The following is a 13,578-nucleotide window of genomic DNA, read 5'->3' as shown; positions in this document are numbered from 1 at the left end:
AGTACGTATTTATCTCCAGGCAACAGGAGAGAAGAAAAGTATAGAGAGCTTGTACTGTCATCTGATCGTTTAACCCTTCAGACCTTGTCTTGGAATGGAATGCAATGTATTCTGATATTCTTTTTTTTTTAAGATAGAATGAGTTCTGATACACTCAGTCATGCCCTAACTTTCAAGGAAACACAAACCACGTTTTTCAGACAGGGAAACGAGTCCTTACCTTCTTAACCAATAGAACTCCAACAGAAAATGAGTTCATTTTCTGCGTTTACAAGCCTGCAAAATCTACAAGCGGATTTTCACACACATACCTGATAGTCCACCAACATCCATCTTCTTCAGGTTCTTTGCCTCCAGAATGACGACAGTCAGTTTGCCAGCAGTAGGCACGTAACGGAGGGAGAAGCAGATATCACCCAGCTTTTCTTGCTGTGAAAGCAAACAAGACATGATGTAATATTTTATTCATTTTTTGTACCTTTTAAAAATGCAATTTTGAAAGCCCCATAGAAAATTAACAGGGTTACATCTCCAACTCACACTGTTAAAGAAAACAATCAAATGAACAATATTGAGATATCTACCAGATTGTCCAGATTAAATCCTTGATAACCTCAAGTCTGTTGTAGCAACTATTCTGTGTGGAAACAAATGACAAGATAGGTGCTGACTGCAAAGTAAGTAATACTGCTCAGTATTTCAGCCCTGACAGTCAGGGTTCCACAAATACTGTTATTCTTCAAAGCAAGTCAGGATTGTTTTGTTTTTCCCAGCTTGTTTTTCAGTGGAAATCAATTAACACAACTACTAAGCTGTTTCCAATGAAACAGTAACATGGGTCTCTCATCCCACTTTGTCAAAAAAGCAAAAAGTATAAAAACCCACAAAGCACAAACAATTCAATATAAAAAAAGACTTGTCTCCTATCTGTCATGAAAGAAAAAAAAGGCAGATAGGACACAGTACATCCCTCCTTACATAAAGAATGGCTGGAAGGATTTGGTTTTGCTTTGCAGCCTATCCTCTGAGATCCTGCCAAATGCAGCATTTTGCTATATTATGTATTTTCATTGCTTAGTACCTTCCTAGCAGTCCTGGTAAAGAGGGAAAGGGTGAAGTATATTCAGAATTACAGGAACTTTGTTTCAAAAGGAAGAATAAGAGATATGAACTTGCAGATACGAGAGAAAGAGAGAGAGAGAGAGAGAGAGAGAGAGAGAGAGGAGAATACTGCTTAGAAATTATCACTAGCATGATCCAAGATGCTTGCCTCCTTCCCTTCAAGCCCAACGGTATCTCTAGGGGGCTAACAAGGCTGCTTTTGAGACAAGAAGGATTAGGTTACACTGAACAGTCCAATAAAGAATTTCAGACAGCTTTTTTTCTCTTTCAAAGGCAGTGGTTCTTATGGCATATGTCTATTTCCACGATTTATTCTGACAGGGGAGTATAAAGTACACTTCTATGACCATATCTCTTTGTTTCTAGTGTTATTTTAGAATAAATTTGAGGGTTGTTTTTTTTAAATTTTGGGGAATGTATTAAAGTTTTTTGTTAAGACACTAGGTAACTTTTAGCAGAAATTATGCACTATTTCCCCGTATGACAAATGCAAGAATAATATGGCAATGTACCAGGTTCAAAGAGCCAAGGGGAAAGAGCCAAAGTCAGAACCTTACCTAAAAAGCTGGAGGGATACTACTAAGAGCAAATGGCTCACATACTCATGGATGTAGTGGGTATTTCCTAGGGAATGGACAGTCCATGTGCAAAGGACTTTACCTATAAAGTGACAGACTTTAAACCAACTACTACAAGTTGGAGCCAAAACCCAGGGATTGTAATACATAGTTTCCTGCCAGACATCAGCTCAGTGATCACTGAGTGAGGAAACATACTGAATAAACACAGTTATGTGTAGTTAAAAAATGCTCAGGACACAACAAAATGGCTCATGATGTTAAAAATGTCTATTGTATAAAAATGCTGTCAGAATGCATGTGTGCCAAGTATTTTGAAAACTTACAGTGTCCTTCCCATCTCAAAAAGGATATGGTAGAATTGGGAAAGATTACAAAAAAACCCAGCAGGAATGACCAAAGATATGACACAGTTTCTGCAAAAGGTAAGTAGATTAGGACTCTTCAGGTTGTAAAGTGGGTAGCTGGGGAGCACTATCTGGCCCAGATGGGCTAGAATGATATTATTGCCTTGTTCAAAAGAACTGACATAAATATCAGAAAATTTACATTTTTAGCTCATATATAGAATAAGATGGCTTTCGCAACATGAACTGCACTGCTATGGAATAATTTACTATTCCTCCCTGACTTCATATACCGTTATAAATCCCAGCACAGATTCAGATCATGAAAATATAGCCATACAATCTGCATAGCTCGTGCCTGGCTTGAACTGAGCCTGGAGTGGCATGGTGACAGCAAAACACACTCCCGTTCACCTGACATTTGGTTTTGGAAGTCCATATTGGACAGGGTAACAGTGAAGTTGATCTATCACTTGCAGGTTGCTCAGAATGGAAGAAATCAATTGCTTATTGATCTGTGTTATCATGATCACAGCTCATCAGCCACTCGCCATTCTCTGTGGTTGCTGCTTTATTACATAGTAGACTTGGTTTAAATTCACCTGGCTGATTCATGGGGCTCTAAGTAAGACTGAAGCACGGTATATATGGAAACTCATTTTAGTCCCCTATCTTGGAGGCCTTTGTACTCTCATAGCACCCAACATTCAAGGGCTCTGTCCTTACCTGTAGATTCTCTAAGTGGAGCTTTAGCTGTAGCAGCATGGCAACTTCTATTCCCTTTTAAATCGATACTGTGCTTCTAATTGTTCCTTTGAGTGGATATTTTTTAAATTTTCTTTTTGGTTTTTGTTTGGGTTTTTTGACTTTTTTTCTTTTTTTTCTTTTTTTTTTTTTTTTTGGTTTGGTGATGTTCCTTTTTTTTTGGTAATCTTGTGTTGAGACTGTGTTTAGTAGCATAAAATGATGTTAGGATTATTTTTCTGATGTGAGTGCTTCAGCATAGGCTGGAGAAGGTACTTTACATACAGTTATTGCCACAGAGACCATCACCTCTCACCAGTGTTTCTCCATCTGTAATCATGTTATGCTTCTCTGCAAATACTGCAATTGTCTACACAGAAGAGTAATTTTAAGAGAGAGTTTAATGCCTTTTTAGTATCTTTTAATGGAATTTTAGCTGCAGGAAACATAGACAAGAAGCCAGCCTCATGTAAACAGCCAGTTTTCCATAGATCACCAGCAAACCATGGGAAATGGCAGCAGATGATAGCCTCATTCCAGTGAATAATCTGAAGAAAAAGCATAGGCACCTAATTAAGTGCCTCCAGAATCAATTTTAGTACTTTTCCTGTTGGTATTAAAATCTGTATTAACTGCAGTTCTTCAATACTTCTTTTACTCATAACCTTTTCTCTTTGCATGACTGCCACACTTTTTTTTTTTTTTTAATTTAAAAAGTGTTTGTCAGGTGAAATACTGCAAGTGGCAGCACTGCAATGAAGCAACAAATAGCAATCACTAGAGGTGTGGTTTGCAGAGATAATTACAAACCCCTGCAGGGCTACACGCTACAGATGAGTGCTGCTGGTATGGTGATTATCCCATGGAGGTGCCTTATTGTTATTATTAATTTCTTTCAGCCCTATGTATAAATAATTTATGTTAGTAAATTACTTTGATCTCTGATGGAAACTGTAAGTTAGTGTTAGAAACTTCCAGCTGGGAAGTTCATAGACATTAACCTATTCATGTATAATGCCTGGACACCAATCAAAAGATTCTCTCCATCTAAGCACTTACATAACTTCATTACCTTAAAGAGGATGCAATGGAGCAGAACATAAATGACACAGACAGTGCTGTTAACACTTCTTCAGATTAGGAAAGGCTATTGGAAGTACTGTTGAGAACCCGGACTTTTTAGAGTTGATTCTTAAGTGGCTTCTACCTGTTCAGTGTTTCTTCTATTTGTCAGTAGTCATTTTTGCCTTGACAGTATACTCTCCTAATGAGCTACAGAGAAAAATGCTATTATGTAGATTACTCTTGTTTGTACTGCAGAATGTCTAACAGACATATCTATCTTATTAATATAAACATTCTCCACATTTTTGTGGAAGATATTACGAGAAAGCTGATGCTTGCAGCTCTCATGGTAAAACAATACCAGAAAACCAAGCCATAGCACCATATGCTTTTCCTAATTGGATCTATGACTCCACAACAATCAGTATAGGAAATACATAAACAGACTGAAGGGGGTTTCCAACTTTGGTATCTGGTTTCGATTGTGAATATTTGCATAAGCCTGAAAGAAATACAATATGATGTCGTTTACGGGCAAAGACCCAAAATATTATCATCTTACCCTAATAAATATTTACAATGGAAGCTCATAATGTTCACTGTATAGTTTTCACAGCAACTAAAATGCCTTAAAACCTTGTAGAGAAAACAGGTACAGCATAAAGGTGGGTTATAAATTAAATTCAGGAAGTCCATGTAAACTGTAATCACAGAATCTCTAATCCCAATTGCCACACTGACAGGCTTCAGACAGTTTTGAGGCCATCCCATCCTGTCTACACAGGGAGATCTCAAATCCAACAAATTCCTTTTCTTGGTATGTAAGCCTCAAAAAGGGCCAAAATAATGCTAGTTACAGAATCACATGGATGCAGTAATTTTGACATAAAATTGTGACATAGACTGGTCACAACTTCAATTAAGCCATGGTAGCAAATGGACAGAATTAGAAACTCATACATATAGCTGGGATCTACAGTTAGGAACGTATTGCTCCCCCATACCCCATAGAATAAATAGGGGACACACTGGGAAAAGGAAATACTGATTTGTTGGGCAAAGGAAATACTGATTTGTTGGGCTCCCATTTTTTTTTCTTTAAAACTGAAATTTTATAGCTACCACAGCTTGTTTAACAGTACCAGCTTCAAAAGCATTGCATTTTTGATAAATACATGGTTAAAGAAGAAAGCAGAAAAATTCAAACTTGCAATAGGTATAATCAGGAAAGAAGGAATCTTTTTCTTTTATGATGGCAAATCAGGGCACAGATGAGCCCACAATATGAAGATGATTCTTCCACAATTAGGCAAAGGAGTGGGAAGGGACCAAGAGGCTCATAAAACTCAGTTTGCAGAAGCAGGCTAGAAATAGCAGGGAAAGATAAGGAAGAACTGGAAAGAGAAAGAAAAGCTGGAGCTAACGTGTCAGCCCATTATTACAGCGCTTTTGGATACTATCACATGAATGCGTATACACACCAAGTATCACTGTACCCCAAAGTCTGGCACTACTTTTGGGATAAAGTACTGAGACCAAATAGGAGAGGCAGAGCCCTCCTGACCTTTTCAGTCAAAAGGCTGATTGCAGAAATAGCTATTTCAGACTTGCAAAATGTTACCTAGAAATTCAGCCAATATAAACTTAAGGCCCTGACAACTAAACCATTAATCTGACAATCCTTTGCTGTCTAAAAGAACTTCATACCCATGAATATAGAAGCCATGTTGGCAGCAAATAGGTGCTAAAAGCCTCTGGAGAGAAGGCAGAACCTTCTTTCTGATTGTACCTACTGCACTTTTGAAGAAAATATTTTAAAACCATATGAAAATGTGAACAGTCAAGTGCCCTACTGCATGGTTCTTATTCTTTATTTCAGGAATAACCCATTTTTCTTACAAAACAGAAGCACAGAATGTCTGTGATCAAAAGTCTCTCCTGTTTGCTTTTACTTTTTCTTTCAGAAGTGTCTTCATAGATGATACCCTCTTCAAATATATAAAATTGGCCATAAAAGGAAGCTCCTGATAATGTAAACTGTTCAGTTACAAGCCGTGTAACAAGTAAATTAAGCAGTAAAGTGAAATAGGTTACAGCAGGAGATCTTGGAAGAAACAGAGAGTTCTTGAGGCAGGCTATAGAGAGCTCATTTTGGATCCTGTGAAAAAGGGACTACCAGGGAAAACAGACAAAAGAAGAGATGTAAAGGAGACTGATACTAGGGGAACAGAGACCAGAAATAGAAGCAAAATCCATGAGGTAAGTTTTAAAGGGAGAAGTTCTAGGGCAGACAGGGAATAATCTTTCAAATGAAGTGAATTTCTTAAAGGTATTGGGAGGTGATATCTGTAGGGATGCAGTCACGCTTTAAAGTAGGAGTGAGGAAGAGACAAAAGAAATGGTTTAGTTGCATATTTCTTTTGACTGATTCCCCTACTACAGTCCTACTCTCTGACTCTTTTGTGATACAACTTCTGTATGCTAGCACTACTGTTTACCCTTTCTTATAGGGAACAGACCTAGCTAGATCTTTCTTTGGAACAACAACAACAAAAAAATCTACTTTATTTTTCCTTCTTCTCCCCCAGTCCCTCTCCAAATAGCACTACTTGACACAGAAATTCATGATAAATGTCTGTCTTCTTATTGAAATATATATATATGTCATAGATTGCATTTCTTTTAACTGCCATAACTATGTAATATTCTCCAACAGAATGGTAAATTGGACTTGAAAGCAAGTGGGCAATAATCTGAACCAGCCAATGTTATTAAAAAATTAACAAGCTAGGTTTTGTCAGCTTCCTCCTTTTAGTCCTCTCATTACATTTTTAACTGTTAAGAGAAAGCACTTCGATTACTGCTTTCTACAAAGCAGAGGAAATGGGAAGAGAAAACACTGTTATTAGTAGTAGAAAATGACACTTCATGGTCATCAGTTTAAAAGCATTGCAATCAGCTGCTTCTTGAAAAATGAGAAATGCTGTGCCCAAAGGCAGCTGAAATCAAAGATTAGCAGAAACACACTCTTTGATTTCCAGGCAAAAGACCATGCTACCAAACATACCAAGTTCTTTGGTAAACAAGAAGAAAATTAATTTCTTAAATAAATGATAAAGGGAGGAATGAATTAAAATAATCATATAAGGCTGAACATCACAGTCTGGTTTCCTGTAACTCTTTGCCTACCCACAAATGCTTGCATCTGGCTGCTCTGCTTTAGTGATTGCATCTCCCTCTATATTGCCACTTGGCTTCTCCTGAGCTCCTGACTGATTGTATTTCTAAATATCACTCATGTCTATGCAGTCCAGTGCACAAAACAAAATTAATTTATCTGAATGGCACATTAATATTATTACTTTTGACAGCATGGAAAACTTATTAACTACACTATGTCATAAGGCTAGTCTTCTAGTGAGTAGTCTAAGTACAACATTGAAAGGAAATGTAACACATTTGAAAGTTTTTTTTGTCTTATCAGACATTGTGAGAAGTCAAATCATAAAACTTTCCCATAATTATTAGAATATTGTAGATGCACTGCAGTCACTCTACAGAAACTTGCTGTCCTCCTGTGATAGGGTTTAGGAAACCACAATACAGTACCCTTGCTTGACTTGAAAACATCTCCTGTAGTAAATATCAGCATCTTAATGCTCACTTAGTGTAGTATCTACTTTCAAGAGTGTTTTAGCTTCCAAAAGTGATTGAATTCAAAGCTTTAGATTATGGATTGGAATTACAGCGTACATCCAAAAATATACAGGATCAGTAGACAGCAGAGAACTGTAATTAAGAATCAAATCAATTAGCAGTTTCTTACTTGCAAGATGTAGGGATGGATGTGATACTGTACTAAAAAACCGGCACGAACAGAGTGCTTGCTACGATGACCATACATTCTTGATTAATGAAATCCAGAACAAACAGATTTTAACAAATGGGAATGAGTGGTATGATGGAATAAGTAATCACCTATGGCTGCTGTCAAATACTGCTGAAATTCAACAGCCCTAGGGAAAGGCTATCAGGCAAAATCAGTGCCTTCATTACTGAAGCCATACAGTATATTTCTATTTGTTCTGTAAGAACTTAAAAGAATTCAGTGGAATTCATGGATTATCTTCACAGCCAGTCATCTTCTTCCCTTTCCTGAAACCGTAACAAAATACTAAGACATAAAGACCTTGCACTTCATCCTAGTTCCAGCTATATTATAAATAAATGGTTCTTTTTGCAGTGTTCCTATCACAGCTTGGTTCACAGCTCCTGTTGATTTATGTCCTCCCTTTTCTCATCTCCTGCTTGCTGTAACACCAGTTCAGCTTTCAAGTTCTCCCATAATAACCCCTAGCACTACCTTCAGCTTCCTTCCATGACCTCAATCACAAACCCCACAAAATACAGCAGCCTCCTGCAAAAGCTCCTAAAATTGCCAACTGGCCAAGAGGCAGGTTTTAAAGTCATTGTTTTAAGAGTCATTGTTTTAAAACTGGAAACTTGCAACTTAGAGGCAGGCCAGACAGACCATGTGATGACCTGCCATGTGCTCATGGGTTTTCCCTGAACAGGGCAAGAATCTGAGTATTTATCCTCTTTAAGGCATTGTATTCCTTCACATTTACAGGAACCTTCTTATCATGCTCTCCAGCTTGCAAGGCAGTGGGCAACATAATTTTGTGCCAAAAGAAGCTTGTGCCTTTATTTTCACACAAAAAAACTCAGCCATACAGACAAACAAGGATTCTCACTGTACTGCAGCCACAGCAGTGACCTGAAAGGGCTGCAAACCAGGGGAGTGCACAGCAAGATGAAAAGGAACTGTATTTGCTAATGGGAAAACAACACACTAAAATAGCTGATCTAAGTTAACAGCTGAGAGGTGAAAACTTATAACAAGACAGTTCTCCGCCTGTAATTTATCAAGGTGAAGAAGATTTTCCTTCATGTATAATTTCATTCAAATCAATGTCATCTTTTTTTTTTTTTTCCATCCACTGCTTCTGTGCTACAGGCACAGGCAGAATTTAAAGTCCTTTTATGTACCATTGATTTTCATTGCTCATGTTGTCCTCTTTTACTAATGTTTATACTGCAGATTTCTGCAGAGCATCTGCAAAAATTGTCTAAAATCGTCTAAAAATATGAGATGGGGTAAATGATATGCAGCTGGAAAAGAGGTAAGCTGAACACCTCAGAAAAGCTCAGAGAAAATCCTGTTCTAGTGCTCCCTAGTTTGAGGGAAATCAGAAATATGTAAAATACTCTCTCAGATAATGTCCGTACTTTTGTCTTGGGTTCTACTTGAAATGAAGAAACTAATACATGCCTCCTTGTACAATGCCTTGCATTATATGTCTTAAGTTCAGCACATTAAATATTTGTACTCAGTTCAAGAATGAGGTCCTTGGAACTAGTGCTATATATTCCAATCTATTGACTTACCAGGCTCATATCCACTTCTTAAACTAAGCATTCAAACATATATTTTTATGAAACTACTGAAAGATATTCAAGTTTTTGGATAAATACGTAATGGCAAACCCCTCTTGAATTACTGCACTTCTCCTGACTATTTCACTTTTACAAACTCTCTTAGCACATTCTTTAGGAGGACAAGGAAGCTCATCAAAGGTCATCATAGCAATCAGTACCACACAATTTCATTAATCTCTTCAGTAAAAAGAGGTCACCGCAGTCATCTATAAAATCTAGGAAAGAAGACTGCACTTATCATAAAATCTCTGGTTCAATGATGTTCATTTTTAATAAATCTTAGACCACAAGGGAAATTCCAGAAGACTGAAATAGTGCTAAAGTTATGCCTCTCTCACTCGGAAAAAGGCCAAATGGGATGAAGGTGGTATCTATCAGCCACTTGCCTTTTATCAAACCCAGATGAAAACAAAGAAGACCTCATAAAAGTTTGTATTAATGCTGATTTAAAGGATATAAAATATAATGAATTGAATCACATTGTTTTATGGAAAAAAGGTCTTTTTAACTAAAACCAGATTTATCTTTGATAAGATTGTAAATTTGGTTGATGAAGGGAACATGTATATTTTTTTTTTCTTTTTTTTCTCTTCAAGGTCCACTGCTGTTTTTGTAGATGGGGAAGAACTTTTGCAGGTGATGTAAGTACTGTCATAAGAGTAAATAATAATGCAACAGGTTGGGCAGAGAGAAAATGCTTAATCACTTAGCTGTAACCAGTCACATGGAGGACATTTTCATACAGCCAAAACCAAAAATTCTACATTCTAAAATAAAGAACTCAAGACTCTTTCTAAATATCTCCTGAATCAGGAAATGTATCTTACAAGGCAATGTCTCCTGCTGAGGATATATGGTAATAAGCTACAAACCATGAACTGCTAGTGTAATCCTGTGTAAAACATTCAATAGCAGACACGATCAGAAGCAGCTGGTGACTTTGCTTGCCTGGAAAAGAAATAAAGTATACTGCACAGAGTGTACTTTTTTTTTTTTTTTAAGATGTAGAAAACTACAAAGAAGGTAAAAAGTCACAACTCTTATTGGAAAAAAGTAGAAAAAGCCTGATTGCAAAAAACATAAAAGATTAATTTCTGCGACTTTCTGAAAAGAAGATTGGAAGTGACTTGATTACAGTGCATAAGTACTGTAGAGAAGAGGAAGCATCATGTATTAAATGGCTTGAACCTCCTGAAGAATCAATGACTTTTTAAAACAGAGTACTTGCTGAAGCTATAAGGGACATGTTATTTTCTTCATCTGTTTATGTCTTAAAATTAGAAACTTTCAAACTCTTTGGGTTTGAAGACCCTCTAAGAGTTTTCCAGTGGTGGTGCAAGCCTGTCTTTAAACAAATATTGGGTCTACTGTCAGCAACCTTCTCTTTGTACCCTTTGCCAGTAAGGTCTCACTCAGCATTTTTGAATTTTTTTGGAAGTCAAGATGCCAAGAAGAAGTCTGAGCTTTCAGTATTTGCAGTCTATGGCCACACAGCCAGGACAAAATGCCAAGGGCTAAGAATCAAACACTTTCTAGATCCTTGCTCCAAATCCAAGCAAGGTCTTTCAAGTTTGTAAGGGGGTTTCCTTGTGCCTCATATAATGGTGTCTTCTGGTAACAAACCCAAGGAATCAATGAGCAGGTGGGCTAAAAAGTCTAAGGAGTGTGTCCCAGTGTTTATACACAAGACAGTCACAGCTTTACATGCCATGATTATGCTTGAAGGGCTGATTAAAAGCTACTTTTCATGAGTGGGAACATATAAATAGAAGGAGCTTAAAATTCTTATATAATGTGACTGGTGTTGGTGCTTGGAGGAACTTATGCCAATTCTGGAACTCTACAGTGGAAAGCCAAGCAGGAAAACAATATTCTCAAGTCATTTTGGAGCATATGATTGCGGCAGAAAATCTAGTAGATATTAATTAAAATCTGTTCTCATTTACAATTATAATGTATCAGAGGATAATAATTTTTAGATTTTATGCTTTTAGTAATAAAAGCTGCAATTTTCAATACACTATAAATGTGCATATTTTTCCTTCAGGCTGATGAATTAAACTAAAAGCAGAGAGTTCTTCATTAAGAAATCAACTAATAGTTTAGTGTCACAAACAGGCATTCTGAAGAAATAATCATGTCTTTTATAAGATTTTAAATAATTTAATAATTTAAAGCTTATATAGAAAATTATGATTCTATATCTACAGAAACATTTGCTATATCAAATTGTAATGACACAAATTGGTCCTCATTGTAAGGAAGTATGCACAAATTTGGATGGCTCGGAAAGTTACAGGTGGGGTTTTTTTGAGAGTTTTGATGTATTGTCATATACAATTGTACTATGACAAGAAAGAAATCACAGGTTATAGATATGTGCTGTGGAAGAACTGCAGCTCTTAGTTTGTGTCACAGACTTGTAATAGCTGTATCTATTTTCTGTACAACAAGTACAAGCAAAAAAATCAGAGTAATCAAAATTAATACAAATGACCCACATGTCATGAAAACTTGCCTGCTCTAAAACATCACAGAAAATTAATGTTAGGCCTGGCTGATTAATGTGAAAGTCTGAATGAGTAAAAACATTTTCAGCATAATCCACTGCTATCTAATTCTAGGCTGGGCATTTACAGACAGGGGATGTCAGCTGCAGACCTTGGGGCACTCACACAAAAATGAGCTGCTGCCAGTTTTGAAGCCCAGGCTCTACTCATCAACAAGAGATCCTCTGGTTAATTTTCACAGTTAATGAAGAAGATATGGAAAAAAAAAAGGTAAAATAACTAGATTCCAGACAACCAGAAGTAATTTCAGTATCACCTAATATTAAGCACCTAATTGGAAGCTCAGGTGCTGTCTGCCCATTGCCAGCCATACCACTGTGAAGCTGCAGTGGCATGTTCTATGCTGATGGTATCAACAGTAAGTTATAAACCCCACATAATGGTAAATCATAGAGGAAATTGCTTCCGTTAGAATTTAAGGTCTTTAGCTAAGAGGAAGAGATTTGAACTCAAGGTCAGCCACAAGTCGAGTAAGGCACAGTGAGAGGTTCCCAGATTTAGTTGCCTTTATCAGTGTCAGTGGAAATTGCAATACCTCCTAATTCTATTCTGTTGTAGGCAAATGCATGCAGCCAATCAAGCAACAATAACATACCACTTTCAACTCTCTCACTGCTAGTTAGGAAACTCTCATCTCTGGCACTATTTCTGTAATTGTAATTGTAGACATAATGCGCAAGGAAAAAGCCGTGGCCTCCATCTCTGTGGATTCAGGTACATCTTTTCATCTTGCTTTTGGCCAGCAAGAAGCACATACAGGATTTACCTGGGTCCAAAAGGAGACCGGAAATGGGTTTCATCTGCGCACTGATGATTGTAGCTCAAAGTGAGTTGTGTTTTGCTCTAATGATACCGTAGTAATTCTGTTGCAGTGACCATACTCCAGCCCTCCACAGAAAAAAAATCATACTTTGGAAACTCTGCCAGTGGAAGGGACAGAACAACTACAGAACCCCTCCATCCATCTAGTGAGCAAACTAGCAAGGCAGCCAGGTGAAACAAAAGCCCCAGTTAATGCAATTTAAGATTGCTCACGAAACTTCCATCACCAAAGATGCATCCTAAAGGAAAGATGTATTTCTGCTTTATGCTCAGGTCTACATCTCATATGCATGCATACACCAAAAATGAGAGAATATATGCTGAGAAGTAAGGAGGTGGAGTGATTCACCAAAGTTTCATCTCTGGTCAACGTAAATACTAAAAAGCAGCAACTTTTGACTGGAGGCTACAAAATGCAAGTTAATTATTCACTGAATCACTCTGGTGTAAAAAATGATGGTAGAAGTTAAAAAAAACCAAACAACCACCTGAAAAGAATAAGAATCTGAGGGAAAAGACAGCATTTTATGAATTTCTCCCTAAATGTGGCCAGAAACATTGAAGTCAGGGGAGGTGGATGGGGGAGGGCTAAGGGGAGAGAGGGGGAGATGGAGTGGGACAGAGAGAGGAGAAATGGTTTGATCTTTGGAAAATGGAATCATTTTGGCGTAAAATTCCTTGCTATTGCAATTTTAGATGACAGAGAGGTTAAAAACTTTGAACTGTAGAGCATCAATATTATAAAACATGCTCAAATAAGGTTCAGAAAAGTATTTTTGTTGATCTTGTTAATCTCTTAAATATTATCTATGATGTAGAGTTACCTATAAG

At 37.2% G+C, this 13,578-nt stretch overlaps 2 protein-coding genes across 5 annotated transcripts in view; one reads left to right on the top strand and one right to left on the bottom strand.

Annotated features, from left to right (window-relative positions):
- The window catches only part of PPP1R12A (protein phosphatase 1 regulatory subunit 12A), a 1,052,766-nt gene that overhangs the window by 278,760 nt on the left and 760,428 nt on the right, over positions 1 to 13,578 (top strand). The gene's annotated exons all lie outside the window — the stretch shown is intronic.
- SYT1 (synaptotagmin 1) overlaps positions 1 to 13,578 on the bottom strand; it is a 345,628-nt gene that overhangs the window by 52,193 nt on the left and 279,857 nt on the right. For all 4 annotated transcript variants that reach the window (XM_050324472.1, XM_050324473.1, XM_050324471.1 and 1 more), the window contains one exon: positions 312 to 429. In XM_050324472.1, coding sequence (XP_050180429.1) covers positions 312 to 429 — 118 coding nt within the window. The remainder of the gene's footprint in view (positions 1 to 311; positions 430 to 13,578) is intronic.

This window comes from Myiozetetes cayanensis, unplaced genomic scaffold (genome assembly GCF_022539395.1).
Source record: "Myiozetetes cayanensis isolate MyiCay16 unplaced genomic scaffold, myiCay2020 scf3, whole genome shotgun sequence".
In the NCBI taxonomy this organism is placed as follows: Eukaryota; Metazoa; Chordata; class Aves; order Passeriformes; family Tyrannidae; genus Myiozetetes; species Myiozetetes cayanensis.
Note: the sequence above shows the minus strand (reverse complement) of the source record. Positions and strands in the feature narration are given on the sequence as shown.